We start from the raw sequence: 25,234 nt of genomic DNA, 5'->3' as shown, positions 1-25,234 counted from the left end.
TAATCATTAATGGATAATAATAGTCCTTACACTCACAGTATGGCCTGGATTTTTGAGGACAGCATAAAAGAAGGCTACAGTTGTGCTTGTCCACCAAACATTCCCAGGTGTCCCTGCAAGAGGGGGTGTGCTTGGCCGGTGGCATCATGGATCTGACCTACTGTGGAATCCTGATGTCTTTATCTTCCCGGCCAACCATCATCAGCTAAAGAAAGCAATGCTCACTGAGGCTCTAGAATGTCTCATCCTCCCCTGTGAAGTTACTTAGAGAGGCTATGAGTCATTGCTCATGTGGGCTAGTGATGAAAGGTGTTGTCCATAGATTAAACATTGAAAGAAAGAGCTTGGCAACCTGGCCTGTGCCATCCAGGGCTTGGGACAGGTGGAGGGAAGGAAGAGGATGACCTGCTGAGTGGCCATTCCACCCATACTTTGCTCTGGTGCAGGGGAGGGGTGGGAAATTCACATGCCAGGGTTGCTCTGGTCTGGTCTGTTAGGTGAGGAAAAGGCTCTGCTAATCTCTAGCCAGATCTAGCCACTCTCACCATATTGACTTAGCTGATAAAACATTTCTCAGAAAATTGGCAGAGACTGAAGAGTTTGATAACACACCAAGCTGGCGAGGCTGTGGGGAAACAGTCATTCGCCTGCTTAGCAGGTGGGAATGGTGCAACCCCTGTGGTGAGCCGTTTGGCCATTTCTGCCCAAGTCACAAATGTATATGACCTTTGAGTCAACAATTCTGCTACTAGGAATTTATTCTTTTGATAAGCCCACCCATCTGTCAATGAGGTATCTGCACAATGTCATGCATTATGACAATGTCATGGCAAAATATTGGCAATGGACCACGTGTCCACTTTGGAGGACTGGCTCAATAAACATGGCAGAGCAATATAATGGAATATTATACAGCCATGAAAAAAGAACCGGGACTCTTTACCTACTAATGAGGACTAATCTCTAAGATACGTTGATAAGTGAAAGAACAAGGCATAAAACAATACAGCCATATGTTGGAGATATTGTGGGTTCATTTCCAGACCAATAATAATATAGCAAATACCACAATAAAGTACGTGACACTAAATTTTTGGTTTCCCAGTGCATACAAATGCTATATGTACTATACTACTATACTGTTGCCAACTAAGTGTGCAATAACCTTGTGTCTTAAAAAATGTACATAATTTAAGTTAAAAATAATGCCACTGGAAAAATGGCACCAATAGACTTGCTCAGTGCAGGGTTGCCACAAACCTTCAATTTGTAAAAACAAACAAACAAACAAAAAAAGCAATGAAACAAGGTCTGCCTGTATGATGTGCTCTCATTTGCGTAAAAACATGTGAAAATAGCTCTCTGCACATGGCCCTGGGCTGCCATCTTGGATCGCAGTGTCGTTCGACCACTTCTGCACATGGCCCGCCTGAGCTGAGGTGCTGGCGGAAGCCATTCTGCCCTAGGAACTCCGGTCGGAAGAGCTGAGTGTGAGGCCTCTGCACGTGGCCCCCTGTGAGCAAGTGAAACCCAACTAAGCACAAAGGAAAAAAAAAAGCCATCTCAGAGCTGTGACTATTTTCAAGGCTACTGTATTTCTCTGTGGAACACTGCCTTTGGGGCAAAACAAGGAAGAAGCAGGTGATTCTAATGTGCAGCACACAAGGAGAGCCACTGCAGGCCAGCTTCTCCAACTCTGAAGGCACTCCAACCGTGTGGCTGACAGGGTCTTGGTGCTCCGGCCGGGCGTCAAGCCTGAGCCTCTGAGGTCGTAGAGCCGAGTTCAGGACATTGGTCCACCAGAGACCTCCCGGCCCCACGTAATATCAAACAGCAAAAGCTCTCCCAGAGATCTCCATCTCAACGCTAAGACCCAGCTCCACTCAACGACCAGCAAGCTCCAGTGCTGGGCACCCCATGCCAAACAACTAGCAAGACAGGAACACAGCCCCACCCATTAGCAGAGAGGCTGCCTAAAATCAGAATAAAGTCACAGACACCCCAAAACACACCACCAGACGTGGTCCTGCCCACCAGAAAGACAAGATCCAGCCTCATCCACCAGAACACAGGCACTAGTCCCCTCTACCAGGAGGCCTACACAACCCACTGAACCAACTTTAGCCATTGGGGACAGACACTAAAAACAACGGGAACTACGAACCTGCAGCCTGTAAAAAGGAGACCCAAAACACAGTAAGTTAAGCAAAATGAGAAGACAGAGAAATACCCAGCAGATGAACGAGCAAGGTAAAAACCCACCAGACCAAACAAATGAAGAGGAAATAGGCAGCCTACCTGAAAAAGAATTCAGAGTAATGATAGTAAAGATGATCCAAAATCTTGGAAATAGAATGGAGAAAATACAAGAAACATTTAACAAGGATCTAGAAGAACTAAAGAGCAAACGAACAATGATGAACAGCGCAATAAATGAAATTAAAAATTCTCTAGAAGGAATCAATAGGAGAATAACTGAGGCAGAAGAACAGATAAGTGACCTGGAAGATAAAATAGTGAAAATAACTACCACAGAGCAGAATAAAGAAAAAAGAATGAAAAGACTTGAGGATGGTCTCAGAGACCTCTGGGACAACATTAAATGTACCAACATTCGAATTATACGGGTCCCAGAAGAAGAAGAGAAAAAGAAAGGGACTGAGAAAATATTTGAAGAGATTATAGTGGAAAACTTCCCTAATATGGTAAAGGAAATAGTCAATCAAGTCCCGGAAGTGCAGAGAGTCCCATACAGGATAAAATCAAGGAGAAACATGCCAAGACACATATTAATCAAATTATCAAAAATTAAATACAAAGAAAAATATTAAAAGCAGCAAGGGGAGGGCTTCCCTGGTGGCGCAGTGGTTGAGAGTCCACCTGCCAATGCAGCGGACATGGGTTTGTGCCCCAGTCTGGGAAGATCCCACATGCCGCGGAGCGGCTAGGCCCGTGAGCCACGGCCACTGAGCCTGCACGTCCGGAGCCTGTGCTCCGCAACAGGAGATGCCACAACAGTGAGAGGCCCGTGTACCGCAAAAAAAAAAAAAAAAAAAAAAAAGCAGCAAGGGGAAAGCAACAAATAACATACAAGGGAAGCCCCATAAGGTTAACAGCTGATCTTTCAGCAGAAACTCTGCAAGCCAGAAGGGAGTGGCAGGACATATTTAAAGTGATGAAAGGGAAAAACCTACAACCAAGATTACTCTACCCAGCAAGGATCTCATTCAGATTCGACAGAGAAATTAAAATCTTTACAGATAAGCAAAAGCTAAAAGAATTCAGCACCACCAAACCAGCTTTACAACAAATGCTAAAGGAACTTCTCTAGGCAGGAAACACAAGAGAAGGAAAGGACCTACAATAACAAACCCAAAACAATTAAGAAAATGTTAATAGGAACATATATATCGATAACTACCTTAAATGTAAATGGATTAAATGCTCCCACCAAAAGACACAGACTGGCTGAACGGATACAAAAACAAGACCTTCCATATATATTCTGTCTACAAGAGACCCACTTAAGACCTAGGGACACATACAGACTGAAAGTGAGGGGATGGAAAAAGATATTCCATGCAAATGGAAATTGAAAGAAAGCTGGAGTAGCAATTCTCATATCACACAAAATAGACTTTAAAATAAAGACTATTACAAGAGACAGAGAAGGACACTACATAATGATCAAGGGATCAATTCAAGAAGAAGACATGACAACTGTAAATATTTATGCACCCAACATAGGAGCATCTCAATACATAAGGCAAATGCTAACAGCCATAAAAGGGGAAATCGACAGTAACACAATCATAGTAGGGGACTTTAACACCCCACTTTCACCAAAGTTGGACTGATCAACTAAAATGAAAATAAATAAGGAAACACAAGCTTTAAATGATACATTAAACAAGATGGACTTAATTGATATTTATAGGACAGTCCATCCAAAAACAACAGAATACACTTTCTTCTCAAGTGCTCATGGAACATTCTCCAGGATAGATCATATCTTGGGTCACAAATCAAGCCTTGGTAAATTTAGGAAAATTGAAATCATATCCAGTATCTTTTCTGACCACAACGCTATGAGACTAGATATCAATTACAGGAAAAAAACTGTAAAAAATGCAAACACATGGAGGCTAAACAATATGCTACTAAATAACCAAGAGATCACTGAAGAAATCAAAGAGGAAATAAAAAAAAACTAGAAACAAATGACAGTGAAAACATGACAGCCCAAAACCTATGGGATGAAGTAAAAGCAGTTCTAACAGGGAACTTTATAGCAATACAATCCTACCTCAAGAAACAAGAAAAATCTTCTCAAATAAACAACCTAAGCTTACACCTAAAGCAATTAGATGGAGAAAAGGGAACCCTCTTGCACTGCTGGTGGGAACGTAAATTGATACAGCCACCATGGAGAACAGTATGGAGGTTCCTTAAAAAACTACAAATAGAATTACCATGACACAGCAATCCCACTACTGGGCATATACCCTGAGAAAACCATAATTCAGAATGAGTCATGTACCACAATGTTCATTGCAGCTCTATTTACAATAGGCAGGACATGGAAGCAACCTAAGTGTCCATCGACAGATGAATGGATAAAGAAGATGTGGCACATATATACAATGCAATATTACTCAGCCATAAAAAGAAACGAAATTGAGTTATTTGTAGTGAGGTGGATGGACCTAGAGACTGTCATACAGAGTGAAGAAAGTCAGAAAGAGAAAAACAAATACTGTATGCTAACACATACGTATAGAATCTAAAAAAAAAAAAAAAAAAAGGTCCTGAAGAACCTAGGGGCAGGACAGGAATAGACTCAGACGTAGAGAGTGGACATGAAGACACGGGGAAGGGGAAGGGGAAGCTGGGACAAAGTGAGAGAGTGGCAAGGACATATATACACTACCAAACGTAAAATAGATAGCTAGTGGGAAGCAGCCACATAGCATAGGGAGATCAGCTCGGTGCTTTGTGACCACATAGAGGTGTAGGATAGGGAGGGTGGGAGGGAGGGAGACGCAAGAGGGAAGAGATATGGGGATATATGTATACATATAGCTGATTCACTTTGTTATACAGCAGAGACTAACACACCATTGTAAAGCAATTATACTCCAATAAAGATGTTAAAAAAATGTGAAAATAATTTTTGTGTATTTGTTTGTCTATGCATAAAATATTGCTAAAAGGACCCCTAAAATGATGATTGATGAATACTGCTCGCCTCTGGGGAGGGAAACTGTGTGGCTGGGATGACGGGAGAGAGAAAAAGTTTTTACCATGTATCTTTTTATATCTTTTAAATTTAAAACCACGTGAATGTCTTTCCTGGTAGAAACAGAAGGAAAATTTGAAAACTAGCAAGCTCGCAAAGTAAACTCAACCATATCAAAGCCAAAATCCATAGCCCAGGATAAGCACTCCCGGACTCAGCTCCCCACCCCAGTTCTCCAGCTACACTGGCTGGTTTCCTCCCCCATGTGGTTTGGGATTTGTCTCCCCAAGAGGATTCAGGGAGCCACGGAGTGTGGGTGCCAGGCTGGCACCACCACTTACCTGCTCCTTCTCTGAATACGGGTTGTTGAGGACGACTGGCATGTTGCCCTTCCCCCATAGGTCATTGAAGACTCGGTCGTTCTCCACACCAAGGGGCAGCGGCCTGTGTGATTTGCCATCCAGATCTCTGAAAGGCAAGGCAGGGGACGTGAGGGAGACTCGACGTCTGGAGTGACGGGCTGGTCACCCTGCTCTGAAAGTCCTGAGTCAGTGCAGAGCCTGCAGGGCTCACCCACCTGACTCTACACGGAGACGGGGAGCTTTGGACCTGCAGCCTGCCCCTTTGTAGGATCAAGCATGAAGGTGAGCTCATCCAACTTGGCACGGATGGCTGGCACACACCCATTTTGTGGACATCGTTTTAGGATGACCACGACATAGATTTTGTTCTTCCCTCCCTCTTCCCTCATCTAGGAACACAGGGGGCCCCTCTCCTAGCAGAATCCTATGCAGAACCCCTGGGCAGCTTAACATCCCTGAAACTTAACGATAGAAGACACAGGAAGCAAGAGGGATAGGGTTGGAAACCAGTCCTGCGGGCCAAGGTGATGAGTCATACAAACGCCATCTAGAGCATTGATCACAAGACTAGTGATACCAGCCCAGGATCAACAGGAATGATTCTGAAAATAAGGGGAATATAGCAACAGAAATAATACTACTATCAATAACGACAGCATTTATTAAGTACTTACTATGTGTCAAGCACTTTTCATATGTTTTAGTGAATTTAGTCCTTGGGACAACCGTATGAGGTAGGTATGAATGTTAATCACTATTTTTTTTAAAAACTTTAAAAAATTATTTATCTATTTATTTATTTATTTTTGGCTGAGTTGGGTCTTTTGTTGCTGCGTGCGGGCTTTTCTCTAGTTGCGGCGAGTGGGGGCTACTCTTCGTTGCGGTGCGCGAGCTTCTCACTGCGGTGGCTTCTCTTGTTGCAGAGTGTGGGCTCTAGGCACATGGGCTTCAGTAGTTGTGGCACATGGGCTCAGTAGTTGTGGCTCGCGGGCTCTAGAGCGCAGGCTCAGTAGTTGTGGCGCACGGGCTTTGTTGCTCCACGGCATGTGGGATCTTCCCAGAGCTGGGCTCGAACTCATGTCCCCTGCATTGGCAGGAGGATTCTTAACCACTGTGCCACCAGGGAAGCCCAATCACTATTTTAAAGATGGCATAAGTGAGACAGAAGTTAAGTCGCTCGAGGTCACAGTATTCCAGCCTACTCTCCACATTTATTCTGAAGTAGAGGCTCTTACTAATACCATCACTTATCATCATAGTCCCCACCCCCGTCACCATCACCATCATCAGCTTTATGATTGTCATCATCAGCACCATCGTAATCATCACCATCCAACTTCTCCCTATCAGCATAACCCTCATTGTCACCATAGCCATCATCACCATCCCCATCAGCACCAGTACCATTAGCCTCATTATCACCAACGCTATTGCCAAGATCATTCTCATCCTTCTCATCATCACCTTCATCAAATCAGAATCTTCATCATCATCATCCTCTTACAGCATCACCATCATCATCATCTTCATTACCACCATCATCTTCCTTACAATCATTATCAGATGAGGAAACTGAGGCTCAGAGAGTTTAAATCACTAGCCTAAGTCTCACAGCTAGGGATGATGGAGTTGGGATTCAAACCCAGGCTTGTTCCTGACTCTGGAGGTTGACTTGTTTTTTTTTTTTTTTTTTGCGGTACACGGGCCTCTCACTGTTGTGGCCTCTCCCGTTGCGGAGCACAGGCTCCGGACGCGCAGGCTCAGCGGTCATGGCTCAGGGCCTAGCCGCTCCGCGGCATGTGGGATCTTCCTGGACCGGGGCACGAACCCGTGTCTCCTGCATCGGCAGGCGGACTCTCAACCACTGCGCCACCAGGGAAGCCCTGGAAGTTGACTTCTTAACAATGAAGCTTTCCTGGCTCTCTGCCCTTGAGCTCTGATAGGTTCAAGAAGAGGCTATCTTGGCTAGATTCCACAGGCTGACCATCCTCAGAGATGGAGAGAAGTCATGGCTGAAATGGGACTGACTTTGCATCAAAACCCAGACCTCCCAATCAGTCTGACTCATCTCTGTTCTCCTGCCCTCTGAGCACTGCCCTCCTGCTTCCTAACGATCTGCCTCTTTTTAACCCTCCCATCCAGTTTCACTCTACGGTATCTGTCTGTTCCCCAACTTTGGGTGATGTGGCTTGCTCTGTGGTCCATCTCAGTTTTGGTCCCAGGTGTCGAGGCTGGCCGTATCCAGCCTTCTGTTCTACATTCCCAGTTTTGGGGACTCCTGGTCCTGGCTCCAAAATCTCCTCCAAACCCCAATCTGGCGCTGACAGTCACTTGGGATGAATCAGAAGCCAGGGCCCAAGCTCTGAGTACAAGGCCGTAAGTGGTCCCTCTGGCTGCTCACAAGGAGGGGTGCTAACCAGAACCCCCTCCTTGCTTTGTTTCACAGCATTCTGGTGGCCCATGTCAAAGCCACTTCTGCTCACCTTGCTTGGAGAGGTCTGCAATTGTCAGAGGGAACATTCTGTTTTACCCTCTTTAAAATGTCACCAAAACACACCAGGAGTGGTTCTTGATTACAGACATTTCCCAAGTCAATGGTTTACCTACATGGTGATAAACAGAGGAATTGTCTGCTGAGATGGCTGCTGTAAATGTCACTCCAGTCCCTCTCAGCTCTAAAACTCCTGATCCTAGGATATCACATGACCATAAATGGGGATTCAGCAGAGAAGAGAGGAGGTTAGTACTGTTTGAGTGTCCGTAATGTACCAGGTGCCAGCACAGAAGTTATTTCATTTAATCTCAACAGATACTAAAAGCCCTATTTTACAGATGTAAAAACTGAGCTCAGGGCTTCCCTGGTGGCGCAGTGGTTGAGAGTCCGCCTGCCGATGCAGGGGACACGGGTTCGTGCCCGGGTCTGGGAAGATCCCACATGCCGTGGAGCGGCTAGGCCCATGAGCCATGGCTGCTGAGCCTGCGTGTCCGGAGCCTGTGCTCCGCAACGGGAGAAGCCACAACAGTGAGAGGCCCACGTACAGCAAAAAAAAAACAAAAACAAAAACACTGAGCTCAGAGAGGTTATGTAAATTTCCCAAGGTCCAGCAGTAAGCACACAGCAGAGCTGGGATTTGAAACTAGGTCTAACTGATGCTCGGTTCAGATCCTTCTTTTTTTTTTTTTTTTAAACAGAGACAGGGAAAAAGAGTCAGGATGCTTATGCTAAGCCAGAGGCTAAAGAGGAAGTAATCCAACATCTCTCACTGAATGAGGTCAGTTTGCAAAAATTACAGGGTTAAAATTACCTGGGCAACTCTGAAACCGCTCATATGGCTTGTCTTGTGTGAATCTGCAGGGAGAATTCCTTTTATCAACCTTTTTTTTTTTTTTTTTTTAAAGCCTTTAACACCTTTGTTGAAATAATGCATTTGAAGTGTTCTGTCAACACACACTTATTTGACAGTCCTGTGATGATCAGGGGAAGAATATTTTTAATATGGGACCATAGGGAACACCCATTAGCGTCTGACTTGGAGCTATTTTGCTTCCTGCACCCGGGGACAAAATCAGAAGTAGATTTAGGTACATTCTCCGCTCCCACCCCCACCCCAAGTCTGTCCGTGATAAACAGGTCTGAAGGGAATATGTGGTTTATGGCCATGAATTTGCTCAGCCTGAGAGGTATCCGCTTGCTGGGTTCGTATGGGCCGGTCAGCCTACTGGTTAAGACATGGGCTGTGGATTGGGTGGAGCTGGGTTCAACTCTTAGCTTTGCTGGTCATAAGCTGTGTGACTTTGGATATTTCTGATACTTAACCTTTCTAATTCTCAGTATACTCATCTCCAAAATAGGGTTAATAATAATACCCAGTTCACGGGGTGACTGCAGTGGTTAAATGAGGTAAAGCTTACGGCGCCTAGCCTGTGGCATCTGCTATTGCTTTGACTACTAATTTGCTTACAGGCTGATCAGACAGAAACAGAGAAAAGAAAATGCTCATTCTTTATAAACAGTCAAGATTCTTCTAAGCCAGCATGGTCTAGGAGAACTTCCTGAGTCACTGGAAACATTCCGTGTCTGCCTGTGTTGTCGGTATTTTAGCCTCGGCCCACATGAGGCAACTGAATACTTGAAATGTGCCCATTGTCACTGAGGAATTGCATTTTTAATTTTATTTCACTTTATAGCTAGCGGCATAGCACTGGGCAGTGCCGGCCGAAGGCTTAATGTCTCTAAAGACTGAAGGTATGTAAGGCTTCCCCCTGAGAAAGGGGCGTCTTCCCTGGGGGCTTATGGGGGCCCAGGCAGGATGCTGTACTCAGACCTTTCTTTTTTTTTAAATTGAAGTACAGTTAATTTACAATGTTGTGTTAGTTTCAAGTGTACAGCAAAGGGATTCAGTTATACATACATATATTCTTTTTCGGATTCCTTTCCATTATAGGTTGTTACAAGATATTGAGTATAGTCCCCTGTGCTCTATAGCAGGACCTTGTTTTTTTACCTATTTTATATATAGTAGTGTGTATATGTTAATCCCAAACTCTTAATTTATCTCCCCTCTCCCACTGTCCCCTTTGGTAGTCATAAGTTTTTTTCTATGTCTGTGAGTCTGTTTCTGGTTTGTAAATAAGTTCATTTGTATCATTTTTTTAGATTCCACATATAAGTGATATCATAGGATATGTATTTTTCTCTGTCTGACTTAACTTCACTTAGTATGATAATCTCTAGGTCCATCCATGTTGCTGCAAACGGCACTATTTCATTCCTTTTTTATGGCTGAGTAATATTCCATTGAGGCATATCATGTCTTGTTCACAGAGCCCAGAAATTTGGGGATTCTCTGCTTCCTTTCTAGACTCACACCTCCCATCACTCTTAGCCCTGATCTCCACTCTCCTCTCTTCCCAACGAGCACACTATGTCCACCCCTACGTTTATCCTTGCCCTCCCCAGGATGCCCTTTCATTTCCCTCTGCTGAGAGCCAACTCCTATTCGTCCTTCAAGGGCCATTTCACATGCCACCTCTCCTGGGGGTTACACAAGGGCATGCTTGTAAAATGCCTACTACATAGTCAGCACTAACCAAACATGAGCTAAATTTATCTTTATTTACAGCTAAGGAAGTTGAAGCCCAGAGAGATTAAGTCACTTGTAGAGATCACACCACCAGTGAGAAGTGGAGGAAGCTTGAAAAACAAATGTCTCCTTCTCGCTGTCCTCCCAGCTGAGACTCGCTGTGAACAGGGCTTATGGGGAAAGGGAGCCATTTGATGGGACCTCACACTCGTGAAGACCCTCAAGTCTAGATAGCAAATATCCCCCCCAAAGGAGGCGGAGATGGTGAACGTATTTATCAGCTAAATGCAATTTTGGTAACTCCAATGTATCATTGCTTCATTTAAGTAAACACCCTGGGAGCCCACAGACGGAAGTGGATGGGGCCTGGCTTGACTTCTGAGAAGCCTGGATGATGACTCTCCTTGGCCAGTACTCTTGAGGCTCTGTCCTGCCCAGCTGCCTGAGGGGTCTTGATTTAGATCAGGGTTTCTCGGCCTGGGGCTCTTGATATTTGGGGTCTGATAATTCTTTGTGGTGAGGGCTGTCCTGTGCCTTGTAGGATGTTTAGCAGCATCCCTGGTCTCTCCCCACTAGATACCAGTAACATCCCCCATCACCCCACCACCCATTGTGACAACCCAAAATGTCTAGACATTGCCCAGTGTCCCCGTGGACAGGGGGAGAAATACACTCCTCCCTGTGGAGAAGCACAGCTTAGCTGCAGCCGAGGACCCCAACCCCATGCTTCCCAGTTCCTTCCAGCCTTGCTCCACGCCCACCCAAGGGTCTATGAGGATTTATTTACTAGTTGTCCCTTGTTTCCAGATGGGACGGAGGAACCTGCCTTCACTACGTGGCTGCCATGTACTCTCAGTGTCCTTATCCCCCTGGAGAGGCCACCCTCCAGTGGACTTGGCATTCTGGTAGACCAGCGAGGCCAGAGCCATCATGTGGTCATGTTTGGTGGTTCTCAAACTTCAGGGTGCATCAGAATCCATTGAAGGGCTTGTTAAAATTCCCCTGAGCCCACCCCCTAGAGAGTCTGAAATAGCGGGAAGCCTAAAATCTGCACTGTCAAAAGCACCCCACGGGCTAACCTGGTGGCGCAGTGGTTCAGAGTCCGCCTGCCGATGCAGGGGACACAGGTTCATGCCGCAGTCCAGGAGGATCCCACATGCCGCAGAGTGGCTAGGCCTGTGAGCCATGGCCACTGAGCCTGTGTGTCCAGAGCCTGTGCTCCACAACGGGAGAGGCCACAGCAGTGAGAGGCCCGTGCACCGCAAAAATAAATAAATAAATAAATAAATAAAGCACCCCACATCGGCCAAGGATACACTTGAAGACCCGTTTCTCTTGGAGAGCTCTGAGCTAGACTCCTGTAGTGAGCAGCAAGGTCCCCTCCTGGTTAGAAATGTCACCCTCCCCCAAGCTCCTCTCTTCCCCCCCCTTCCCCTCCCCCCATAAGATCAGGTAGGATGCTCTCCCTCCTACCTGGTGAGCATTTTCTGTGCTTTTTGGCAAGGATTAAACTAGAGCCCTTTTCTTCCACTTGACTACCTGGATCATCATACTCAAGCCAAGAGTTGGTCTAGCATCTCTAAACCTTCTGAGGACCTTTGCCAGATCCTTCCAACCGAGGCTCCCCTGATCTCTCATGCAGGGGGGATGGGGGTCCTGGGCCTGACTCCACAGGGAGTTTGCACGTATGCCGGTCGGCCCAGTGCTGACCACTAACCCACCCCGAGGACCCAGGATGGGGAGCAGGTGGGCCCGGCCTGTGTGCAGGGCGCAGCGTGGAGGTGGGGACGGCCTGCTCCGGCCCAAGCAGGCGAGGAGGCCGCCGAGGAGCAGCTGGCCCTGGCAGGAAGCCCTGCCTGCATCTCCCGGCAGACACCACACTCCCCCCCAGCCCCCTTCTCACCCTCCACACGCCGGTGGCCTTTGGCTTCCGCCTCTACCTGGTTGCGGATGATGGGAGCTGAGCTGAAGCTGGAAGACTTGGGGGCGGTGGAAGTGGGTGTGGGGTCGCTGTGCAGCTTTCCTGCCACATTTCATCCCACTGGAGTAGGGGGAAGTTCTTGATAAAGAGAAAAGTATGCTCTTCAGAGCGGGAATTCCATGGCAAGTGCTGTAGCTGAGAAGTGAGGCGAGGGCCTCTGAGCTCAGGAACAACCATGACTCTCATTCCTAATGTCACCAAAGCTGGGCAGGGAGTTCCCCAGTGGCGCAGTGGTTAAGAATATGCCTGCCAAGGCAAGGGACACGGGTTCGAACCCTGGTCAGGGAAGATCCCACATGCCGCGGAGCAACTAAACCCGAGCACCACAACTACTGAGCCTGCGCTCTAGAGCCCGCGAGCCATAACTACTGAGTCCACGTGCCACAACTACTGAAGCCCGCACACCTAGAGCCCGTGCTTTGCAACGAGAAGCCACCGCAATGAAGAGTAGCCCCCGCTCGCTGCAACTAGAGGAAGCCCGCGCACAGCCACGAAAACCTAAGACAGCCAAAAATAAATAAATAAATAAATTTATTAAAAAAAAAAAAAAAGGCGGGGCACGATTCTCCAGCTCGTGTTTATAGGCTCCAGGCTGGGGGGTTGGGGCTGAGTTTGGATCCCAGCTCCATGGCTGATTGCCTCGCCAGGATGTGGGCTTCTTGCTAACAGCTCTTTTGATCTATTTTTTGAGAGGCTCGAAATCGGTTTTAATGTAAAATCTCTTGATTTATCTATTTTGCCACAAATTCACTTTTTCAGTAAACTCTGCAGGCCAGATAAAACTCATGGGAGATCTACTCATGACCTTCAACCCCCAGTATGTGACCTCTGACCTAAAGGGATGTCGCAGCTCCTCCTCCTGGAGTGGTATTCCAGAGAGGTCGAAGGCAGCAGTGAACCTTCCGGGTATGGCTGTACAGGAGGTGGACCGGTCGGGTACTTGGCCTGCAATAAGCATGGCTACCGTTGACCTTCAGGAAGAACCTGAACGGTTGTTCTGGAAGGAATCTTAGGGCTCATCTTGTGCATGTACCATTTTTACCGATGGAGGAACTAAGTTAGGCCCAGAGAGGTCAAGGGGTTTTCCTAAAATATGTAGCTGGTGAGTGGCAAAGGGGGCAGGGTGGGGGTGGGGGTGGCGGCAGGTGGATCTAGAAGCAAGGCCACTGAACCCAGTCCAGTGAGACGTGATGGTGATAGTGACTGGGACAGCTGTCGGCCAGTCCAGGGCCTGGTCACAGCACTGCTCGGGGAGGGGGCTTGGTGGATGCACATGGTAGGCTGAATAACAGCCTCCAAAGATATCCAGTCCTAGTCCCTGGAACCCATATATGTTACCTTGCTTGGACAAAGCATCTTTGCAGCTGTGCTTAAATTAAGGATCTTGAAAATAGGAAGATTATCCTGGATTATCTGGTTGGGCCCTAAAAGTTGTTACAACTATCTTTATAAGAAGGAAGCAGAGGGAGATTTGACCACAGAAAAGGAAGGCCGTGTGACCATGGAGCAAAATGGTAGGTGTGCTGCTGGCTTTGAAGATGGTGGAAGGGGCCATAAGCCAAGGGATGCAAGGGATACAGCTCTAGAACCTGGGAAAGCCCAGGAAACAGCATCTCCTCTAGAGCCTCCAGACTTAAGACCCCCAGAATGTAAGAGAATAAAGATGTGGGGTTTTTTGTTTGTTTGTTTTTGTTTGTTTTTGCAGTACGCAGGCCTCTCACTGTTGTGGCCTCTCCCGTTGCGGAGCACAGGCTCCGGATGCGCAGGCTCAGTGGCCATGGCTCACGGGCCCAGCCGCTCCGCGGCCATGGCTCACGGGCCCAGCCGCTCCGCGGCATGTGGGATCTTCCCAGACCGGGGCACAAACCCGCATCCCCTGCATGGGCAGGCGGACTCCCAACCACTGTACCACCAGGGAAGCCCAAGATGTGTTGTTTTAAGGCACCAAGTTTGCGGTCATTTGTTACAGTAGCCACAGGAAGGATGGCTGATACAATGAGTGGGTGGTGACAGGGACAGGGATGGCACGGTGGTGGGATGGTTGATGGCCCCTGCCCAGGTGTCCGACCTCACCACCTACCACTCTCCTCCTATTGGCAGAACTCAAGCCCCACAGGCCTCCTCCTTTCAGTTCCTTGAACATATCAACCTCATCCCTGCCTCAGGACCTTTGCTCCTGCTGTACCCTCTGCCAGGAACACACTTCCCTAGATTTCACATGGTTCACACCTTGTGGCCTCGGTATAAATGCCTTCAGAGAAGCCTTCCCTGACCTTCTGATCTAAAGCACTACCCAACCCCAAGCCACTTCTCTTGAAGTCAATGTATTACTTCCTTCACATCATGTATCACTATCTAAAATGATTGCATGTGTCTGTTTATTATTCATTTCTTGCCTATGATATGACTCTATAATGGATCATCAGTGGATCCCCAGCTCTTAGGACAGTATCTGAGGCAGAATAGATGCTCCATAAATATCCAGCAACTGAAAGATGGAGAGAAGCCCTCTGGTTACATGCGATTTGAGGTGGGTGGGCTTGTTTCCATAGCTCTGCCCCAGAATGAGGGTCTGGGTGCCCACTGGGCCAGGTGGCAGGGATACAGATGGGAGGAGGGAACAGAGCAAGAGCAATAACTGCTATAAATAGGACCCCTGTCCCCCACCCAGGAAAGGTTGGACTGGGGAAGCCACTCACACTCGAATGTTCAGGGTGAGAATGAAAAGTTGAACCCAGATTCAGCGTGATGACAAAGTTACCAGAGTCAATTCCTTAGTTGAAAAATGCCACCAGAGTGATTCAAAGCCATGAGGCATGTCAAGTGCAGCCTAGGAGGAGATTCTCTAGTGCAGACAGTCCTGGAATCAATGCTGTCATTGGTTGGTCTGAGATCAGTTCTCCAGGGGGGCTGTCTTTAGTAGATGACAACTTCAGGGCCTCGGTTTCCCCTTCAGACTGAGAAAATATTCTGATGTCCACAGAAATTTGATGGCTAGTGGTCAAGGGCACTGTGGCCAACAGTGCAATCTACAAAGTTAGTAGAGGTCAAGAGTATGGGTTTAGGGTCGAGTTCTGGCTTCGCCATGGGCTGGCTGTGTGACCTGGCACAAGTGACTGCACCTCTCTGAGCCTTGGTTTCCTTATCAGGAAAACGGGGTGCTACGCAGAGAAAGTGAATTACTTGATGTGAAGACCGCAGCTTGGGGCCAGCCCCACCTGGAGTGCTCAGCAGAGGCTGACCAACATGATGATGATAAAACTCAGGCTTGTCATAGAAGGAGGCCACCTCCCCCAATTAAGCTGATTCTATAGGGTTGAAATTGACTTCCGTTCCTCCAGCCACATTCTCTTGTCTGGTTTCTCTTTAACTGTAGACACTCACTGTGAGACGTCTAGGTAGAACCTGGATAGAACCCTGTGGCCAGTGCTGTGTGACCCTGGGCAAGCTGCTTCACCTCTCTTGAGCTTTAGTTCCTTCTTATATAAACGGGGGCTAAAACTACAGGTGCTACTTAGGGAGCTGCATTCATGCAAGCTCTGAAGAGTTGACTGTTGTGAAGGTACTCTTGTAAGTAACCAAGGGCCCTGTGAGTGGATGAGAAGTTATCAGAGCACAGGGCGAGGCTGACCAGCTAGTCCAGATGGATGCTGGACCGGAGACCTTGGCCTCTTTAGAACCCTCCCTCAGGGCAGCAAGCTGAGCAACCTGGATATCCTCTGACAGGCAGCATTTTAAAGTGACCGCTCCCAAGTACAGAAGGTCCCCAAATCACCACCTTCCTTCCTGACCATCCCTCACCGGCTGCCACTGCCTGCCAGGGCCACCTCCCCCTGGGATGAAGGGATGAGACTGTGTCTAAAGTAAATATCACTTCTCTCCACAAATAAGGGCCAGCACGCCAAACAACAGGACTAGGGGTGCCCCAAGAGGGAAAGGGATTAGACAGAGCAGGGGAATAAGTCCACAGCCAAGAGAAAAGAAGGACGGAGGAAGAAAATGAGGCCAAGAGGGCAGAAGAGTCAAGGTCGCTGCTGAGAACCAGTGATGGCCCAGCCTCTGCTCGGACCCAGAAGCCGCGGACACCGAGTGAGACCTGGATGTGGGGCTCTGGGCCTGGCAGGCAGCTGGCTTCATTGTCATCTAACATCTGGGATGCCAGTCTGACCCCACCCCAAAAAGCAGCCTGGATGGAGAGGCCCCTGGGAGGATGAGTCATTTCCAGGCAGCCCTGTGCTCCAAGGGGCTTGAATCCTCCCAGGCCAGCAGCCCCAAGAGGGGCCCTGAAGAACATGCTGCCTCTGAATTGCATTTCCTGACTTGGGACACTGATGCGTAATGAGACACTTACTTCAGCCGTGAGCAGACAGTTTGGGGAGCGCTTTTGTGGTTGTTACGGTGATGGCAAATGCTCTTGGCATCACAGCGGGAGGGAGGTGGCATGGGGGGGGTGAGGGGCCTCCTGCAATACCAGCGACAAACCCACTCAAGGAAGAAGGATCCAGACTGCCACACAAACTTTGGACACCCACTAACATAAAAAAGCGTGCTTACATTTCCCAGCCAAGATCTCAATTTGGGCTTATGTATAAATTTGGCTTTAAATTACACTGAACTTTCCATGCATGCAACTGTTGGGTAAATCAAAGAAAGACAGGATATCGCTTTATCAGGAATCATTCACCATTTTGGAAAATCACATCACCAAGGTGACGCTGCAGGTGGCATTTGAGTTGCCAACACAACACGCCTGTGTCAATCTGCATTTGACGCCGTCGTGTTGGCAGCAAGTCTATCTTTAGGTGCAAACATGTGACACTCTGGTGGAGCCATGCCTGTGCACTGATATATTAAATTAGAGGCTCTTTTATTATAAATGACTTTTATGCTCTATCTCCTTTATTTTATAGTTAGGGCGTTATAATATTGATTTACAAAATGTAAAGTGTGGGTAGGTATTATGCTCCATGAATGAGCTTCTGGTTAGTGAAGGGGACATTTAAAAATATTCGTTAAAAAAAGGGGGGGAGGGCTTCCCTGGTGGCGCAGTGGTTGAGGGTCCGCCTACCGATGCAGGGGACGGGGACGTGGGTTCGTGCCCCAGTCCGGGAAGATCCCACATGCCGCGGAGCGGCTGGGCCCGTGAGCCATGGCCGCTGAGCCTGCGCGTCCGGAGCCTGTGCTCCGCAACGGGAGAGGCCACAACAGTGAGAGGCCCACACACCGAAAAAAAAAAAAAAAAAAAACGGGGGGGGAGCTTCGCATCTCGCCATTGAGCTGGGGGAACACATGCTATTACACAGTATCACTCAACCTTAGAACCATTCATCTTAGTGGGTTTCGTGGAGGCATATGCTTGCCCTGGGTCAGTTTCTCCCAAATCATACCTCTACCAAAGCAGTTTTTTCGGCTACTTTTGGTCAATCACACTGCACGTGAGACCGATGTGGGCTCCCTGGATGGAGGACCCTGAATGGACGAGGGCAGCTGAGAGCTCAGATGTAACCTCCTGAGGTGGTAAAATAGGGCTGCGAGAGCAGGGCCCCACAGCAGACCGCTGTGTCCCTCCCTCATTCTTGCGGACACAAGGCTGCTTCCCTGAGATGGTATTTGGAGAAGCCCCTTGGGGCTTGGCTACAAAGAGGGGCTCCCATTAAAGTTCGTTACACTCGACGATCTCATCTTAGTCTGGTGTCCAGACTGGCTCCTTGGATGGAGGGCCCAGCTCCCAGGGATAGGAGGGACTTCTCCACATCATACCTGGTGATTCAGGCTCCCGGGGCCAGGGTGGGACTGAAATAGAGCCCCCGGAGTTTCTGAGGCTCACACCTCACGCCCACCCTGTGCCCAGCTGAGAATCAGAACCAAGTACATGGGACATTAGTACAGGGGCTCAGCTGCCCCACACAGTGAGATGGCCCCATTCACTGCCTTGCTGCTCCTCCTGGGAGAGGTGGTGCTAAGGATGGGGGGCATGTATAGGATTGGGGGGGGAAGGCCGTGCCCAGGAGCCTCTGAGGACACTTCCAAGGCCTCCTGGGAAACAAGGCCAGTGATTGATTCTGGACTCTACAGCTGCCTTAGAATTTAAGTCCACGGAGCGAGACTCGGGGGGCCTGCCGGCTGCCCAGAAGCTATCTCAAGGCTCAACACGTCATCTCCACTGGGTGTGTTGCTGTAGGGACCCCTGGGAGGTGGCTGCTCTGAGGGCTGGATTCTAGCCTGGGGGACCTCCCCAGTTGAGGGAGAATCAGGCACCAGGTCCCTGCCACCAGGAGAACCTCGAGGACTGATCCTGGCCCCCAGCTCTGGAAATGGACAGCAGGGCACTGGGGGCTCCCACCTCTGCCCACACCGTGGCCTGTGTTTTGGGCCCAAGACTCGCTGTCTCTTGTGGAGACAGGACCCAAGGTGTGGGAAAGGCTCCAGGGTGTGTGCAGGGGACTCACAGGAGTGAGAAGGGGTGGTTGGGAGGGCAGGGGCTGGACGGGCAGCAGGTGCCCTTTGTCTCCCCTCTGCCCAAGCCTTCTGACAGAGCCTCCACCTGCCTACTTGGGGTCTTGCTGGCACTGGTTCAGTTTTCGCCCTGGTGTCAGATGCTGGAAAAGCCCCAGGATGCAGTGGTGGCCGGGGTGGGCTCCACGGACTGAGGGGCTCACCAGTGGGTAGTTTGGGGGCCGCCCCACCAGGAAGGAGGACTGGATCCCATGCAGTTCCTCAAATGTGTCAGGCACACCTGACCCCAGGACCTTGGCACCTGCCGCTCCCTCTGCCTGGAACACCCCTCCCCCATGAAGCTGCAAGCCTTCCTCTCCCCCTTCCTCTGGGTCCTCCCATGTTGCCTTCCTAGTGAGACCCCCCAGCTTCCGATCTGAAATGTCACCCTCCCCAACACTTCCTAACGCCTTCCTCGCTCTATTTATCTACTTAGCACGTATGACGAACGGTCTACGTAGCTTACGTCTTCATCTTCCCCACTGTACTGCAAGCTTCCAAAGGTCAGGGGGGTTGTCAATTTCCTTCACTGTCAAGGTCAGAGGACTTGTCTATTCATTGCTCTATCCCAGTGCCAGAAGAGTGTGGCACACAGTAGGTCTTCAACAAACATTTGTTAAACGAATACATTCAGGGGCTTGGGGAGCTACTTTAATCCAGGCCCCCAAGGGACGTCCTGGTGACCTCTAAATGCTCTTGGGACACTCAGGGGTCCTTGAGGAGGGAGCTGGGAAATCTCAGCCTGGATTTCTGGGGGGCTCAGACCTGAGCCTCCCTCTGTAAATAAGATGCGTCTGCCTAGGAACACTGTGGGCTGTAGGGTCAGTGCTAGACCTTAGATGGGAGTGGAAGGAGGTGGAGAGAAACTTTTCTCTGTCTCCTGACTAGTTCCCGACCACCTGATCCAGCTGCTGACTCCTTGCCAGAGAAGGAGCTAGAATCACCCACTGAGTTGCCAGCTCTCCTCCCCCAGAGATTCAGAAAATGCCAATCTGGCACATACAGAGGGGCTGGTCCCCAGCTCTTCAAGTGCTAGCCTTGGCTCCCATAAAACCTGAGCAATTCCAGTGTTTTGGGGGCGTCAGGGCCAATTCTCTACTTTGCCTCCATTTCCTCCTTTTCAAAGCTTCCTTGTCCTGGACCGGCCATCACCAGGAGAGAGCTAGTTTGGGCTGAGGGTAACCCCGCTCTCAGCTCTCAGCGCTTCCTCCCTCTCCCCAGAGCCTCAGCATCTACCCACGCCCAAGCCTGCCACGTACATGTGCCTGTCATCACCGGGTGACCTCGGGAAAGGCCCCTCCTCTCTGACCCTCTGTCTTCCCACTCGGGAAATGTGGATTGCAAAAATCCCCACCTTGTGGGGTTGCTGGAAGACAGGACCTCAGCTACCAGGATTAAGAACTCTGGGTTTCATGGCAAGAGATACGTGCTAGACGTTACGCCCACTGCATTCCTGCAACAGCAATTTTCAGGGCAAGAGGCAAGTCTGGTTGAGTGGCTGTACGTGTGCAGAGGACTGAGACGCTCAGGTTAGCTTCCGGGCTGCGAGACAGTCGCAATACATGCTCGCGTACAACACACGTACACACACATGCACCTGTGCAGCTTACCTGTCCACCTGGATTTCTGCGTCCTTTGTCTCCGCTTTGGCAGGTCCCCCTCCGTTGATCCCTTTGCCCCCCCTGGTGAGAAGATTCAGCACAGGCTCTATCTCTTTGAGCAGTTTATTGTTCTCCCCAGAACTTTTCTTGGCAGGGTCCTGGCTTGGGGGCCTGGGACCCAGGCCATTGGTGTGGGAGAGCAAGCCAGCTTCCTGCCCCTGGTCTGGCACGTGCTGCGGCCCATTGCCAGGACCCGTGGCCCCGTCCACTGCCAGGGTGTGCTCTTTGCTGGCTGATGACTGGTGGGACAGATCGGCAGCTGTGGTTGGCGGACCCAGGGGCCGTGTCACCCGGATGGTCTTGGGGGTCCCGTCCCCAGTGAAAGTGGTCTCCAGGTGCGTGGTGAAGCCCTCGGGACCCCTCAGAAGGAGGACCACATGGGTCTCGGAGGCAATACCTCTGAGCACCTCCAGGGCGCTGTCATAGCTCAGGTCCACCAAGGGCTGGCCGTTGACGGCGAGAATGATGTCCCCAGCCTGGATGAGGCCGCTCTGCTCTGCGGCGCCCCCTCGAATCAGGTCGGAGATGATCACAGGTGGCTTGCTCACCCTCTCCTTCACCAGGAACCCCAGGCCCCCCACTTTGCGCTTGAAGAGGCGGACAGAAATGACATTAGGTTGGATCTGCTTAACGCTGAACATGTGATTCTCCATGGTGTCTAGTGTCCAAGGGTCGGAAGACCTCAAGATGTGTCAAGCCGAGATGATGTCGCCGGGAGCAGCCAGGCTTCTGGCTGTGACGAGGAGCAGCGGGGGGCTGGCACTGCAGGGGCCAAGGGGAATCTGGAGAGCGAGCTGCTCTTGGTCTTGGTCTTCTCTGCCTTTGACGTCAACTCAGCGTCACTCACTCGTTGTCATTGGGCCGTCGGTGGCATGATTTCCTGTGTCTGCCTCCTTCCTTATTCTCTAAGGAAGCGATGGCTGATCAGGCAGACGTCAGGGGAAGCAGCGGGACGTGTCCCTAAGCAACAGGTCAGGCACACCGGGGAGCAAACGGGTCTGGTGTTTGTGTCTAGAGGTGACGCATGCTAGCGGGGACTATCCTCTGGGTATCGCCATCCCGTTAGATGCAGATCCAGTCTGGGGCCTCCTGAGGTCAAGAGAAGGAAAAAGGGAGGGGAAGAAAAGAATTAAAAAAGAGAGATGGATGTGGGGTGTCCAACACCACCTTCAAAACTAACATGGGAAACACAGCCAACTGAGAAGTCTAGCCATAAGATGCTCTGGAGTTCTGAAGCCAACCTAGAAATGAAATCCTTCTTCCTCGAGGGGCATACCTTTGCAGGCAGCTGCATATTGCCTGGTTTCACCCTCAGGATCAAAGCCCTATGAGACCGAGGGGCTCCTTGGGGGGAACCACTGACAGTCAGCCCCAGAAATCAAAAGGCAAGGACCAGAAGACCTCTCTTATCTCTTTCCCACCGCAAGAAGTCACCACTCCAACCTGTCACGCAGCCTCTGGCCCTCTGAGTTTTGCAACGTTTTCCATCCTCAGGTCAGGAGCTCGGCCGACAAAGATCACTGGACTCTCCATTCTGGCTGTTCCCAAAGCCCGCCCACAACAAACCCACGGGACAGGGAATGACGCCACCTTCCACGGAACCACCGACGAGGGATGTCAACTGGACTTTATGACCATTTTTGTAATTATCGACCATCCAGGTTCAAAAGGACAGACTTGGCCACATTCCATACCATGATAAGCCAAAATTGGTATAATAAATACCAAAGACGTGGGTCCACACCAAACTCTGGAGAGCGTGTGTGTACCACAGGCTGTCTGAAACCCTAACGGAGAAACATTAGGAAGCACGGACTGTTAGGTAAACACACAGCTGGTGCTCAACGAATATTTGTGGAATGAAGAAGAAAAAGCCCCAGAGACTAAAGACAGCGGGCACTTGCTGAGCACGTACATTCTTAATGTTTTTTTCTCGTTTGATTTTCACAGTAACCCTTCAACTGACGAGAAGACTGAAACTTGGGCAGGTTCAGTCCAAGGTCATGTGGAGAATGATGGTGAAGGGAGGATTTGAACTCAGATCTGCTCCACTCTTGAGCATGAGCTTTTAAGTTTATACTCTAGTTTAAAAAAGTGTATAATCTAGTGATTTTTGCAACTCCCACCAGCTCCCCCAGGCTCAGAGAAGTAAATGGGATACCAAAGGCCCATAGGGAGGCCAGCTGGAGATGTTGTGGTGCACGTGAGGTGTGTGCACCTGTGGCACGTGCACAGCGGGCAGCTGTGGAAGCGTGCCTTACGTGTCTGGGGGGGCAGGCGATCTGTGGCTTGTGGGTGGGGTCGGGGGTGGAAGAGAATCCCTCCATCTCTTTTCCTGTCCCCCAGCCCGAGCCTCAGTCTCCTCTCTACCCTGGCAGCCCTTGCTGCCAGCATCCTCAAAATTCCTTCGCACAAGGAGGGAGCCCCCATCTGCCACTACTAACAAAGTGACACTCCCTTGTTTTCCTTTTAGTGACTTCCCGGGGTCATCCCAGGGCTGGGGCAGCTGATAAACTCCTGCTGCCTCTGAGAGTAGGGGGTGGGTGCAGATGACACCCTGAGAAGGAGGCACTGCCTCCTGGATCCCCCTCAAGGTGGGTGGTGGTTAGCAAGTTCAACCTGCCCCTTTTGCAGCTTGCGTTATGCAACTCCGCCAGCCCCTCTCTGTGGGTGAGGGGATCATGAACACCCAGACCCAGCCCGGCTGCCTTCTCCATCTGGTGTCGCCGTGTGTGTGTGTTTCTCTCTCTGTATTCATGCATCGCCCTCGTGCTGTGTCATTTCTCTGCTGTGTGTGTGAGCGTGTGCGGCCCATGTGTTGACAGGCGGAGTGTCTTTCAGCATCTTGCTGTCAGGGCTCTGGTTTGCAGAGAAAACCATCCAGAACTGTTATGTCATTCCTCACTGGGGAGGACTGGTCCACCTCCCTACCTGGGCCCCAGCCCCCACCCCGGCTGTTGCTTCCTTAACTCTCCCGGAGCCCCATTTTTCTGGGTACCAAACCCAGGATGCTCATTGTTTAGTTGCAGGCAGAGACAGCTGGGACCTCCAGATCTCTCCTGAGTGTCCAAGTTTGGCATTTGGGCTCCGTTCTTTAATTCAAGAAGGGATTTGAAGGTGAGCTCTTGGGGAGGCGGGGCCCCCCAGTTCTCTTCTTCCCCACACTGGCTTGGGCCAGAATTTACCAAAGGACAGAGCCAGGACTTGGCTTAAGAAAAAAGACATAGGGACTTCCCTGGTGGTGCAGTGGTTAAGAATCCGCCTGCCAATGCAGGGGACACGGGTTCCAGCCCTGGTCCGGGAAGATCCCACACGCTGCGGAGCAACTAGGCCCGTGCGCCACAACTACTGAGCCTGTGCTCTAGAGCCCGCGAGCCACAACTGAGCCCATGCACTTAGAGCCCATGCTCCACAAGGGAAGCCACCACAATGAGAAGCCCGCGCACCGCAACGAAGAGTAGTCCCCGCTCGCCGCAACTGGAGAAAGCCCGTGCACAGCAACAAAGACCCAATGTGGCCAAAAATAAATTAATTAATTTAAAAAAAAAAAGAAAAAAGAAATAAAGCAACCCCCAAACCTCCCTGGCCACGCCCAGCTTTTCCTCTCTCTTTCTCAGCTGCTTTCTAAATCAGAGGAGGCTGTTGGCTGGTGCTTGGGAAATTGAAGTGCTGTTTCTCAGACTTTGGCCCTAGAAAGACAGCTTGATCTTTGGAAGGAACTGGAGAGAGGCAGGGCTTAGGAGAGGCAGTGATATTCAGCGTCTGCTGACAGACAGGGTGGGGCTGAACAAGCTCTCTGCCTAAGCAAGTGGCTTCTGAACCTTCACCAGGGGCAAAATCCTAATCTTAATAATAATCCCTCAACACTATCCCTCTTGCCCCGCCCTAAACACACCTTCATCTGCTGCCATATGTTCATCCTCATGCTGACCGTGATCAGGTTCGATATCCCCAAAGAATACACTATGCTGCTGGAAGGAGACCCTCTTGTCCTTTGCGAATGTCCAGTATCCAGGAGCCGCCTCAATCCTGGGCCGCCCAGGACGGTTGTCCCCCCTTCTGCCACAGGGAAGATTTTTAAGGTCCTTTCTGGCTCTATCTGTGTGTTTCTGGGTGAGTTCTTTATTTTCTCTAAACCTCAGTTTCCTTATCTGTAAAATGGGTCAAGTAATTCCTCCCTCCCTGGGTAACTGGGAGGATTAAATAAAATAGTAAGTGCAAGGGTTTCAGTAACTTCGCAGAGCAAATGCTCAGAAGAAACGGCTTCCTGTTATTGTTACATAATATGTAGTGATTCGGGTTTCCTGGCTGTTAATTCAGTGCACGTTCTCCTCTGTCACAGCCTCTCCAAACGTACGTCATGTGCCATCTAGAAGGGGGCCCTATGCTTGAAAGCACACAAAGGAATCTCA

At 49.7% G+C, this 25,234-nt stretch overlaps 1 protein-coding gene across 1 annotated transcript in view; it reads right to left on the bottom strand.

The window, feature by feature from the left end:
- Positions 1–21,475, bottom strand: part of NOS1 (nitric oxide synthase 1) — a gene marked incomplete at its 5' end in the record, with an annotated part of 98,104 nt that extends 76,629 nt beyond the window's left edge. Inside the window, 2 exon segments of the mRNA XM_081252114.1 lie at positions 5,581–5,707; positions 20,772–21,475. Of these exon segments, the coding sequence (XP_081108240.1) occupies positions 5,581–5,707; positions 20,772–21,475 (831 nt within the window).
- Positions 21,476–25,234: the final 3,759 nt, after the last annotated feature.

The sequence above is a fragment of the Mesoplodon bidens genome, assembly GCF_964165515.1.
Source record: "Mesoplodon bidens genome assembly, chromosome: 13".
Taxonomy (NCBI): Eukaryota; Metazoa; Chordata; class Mammalia; order Artiodactyla; family Ziphiidae; genus Mesoplodon; species Mesoplodon bidens.
This window is presented reverse-complemented; position numbering and strand designations above follow the sequence as displayed.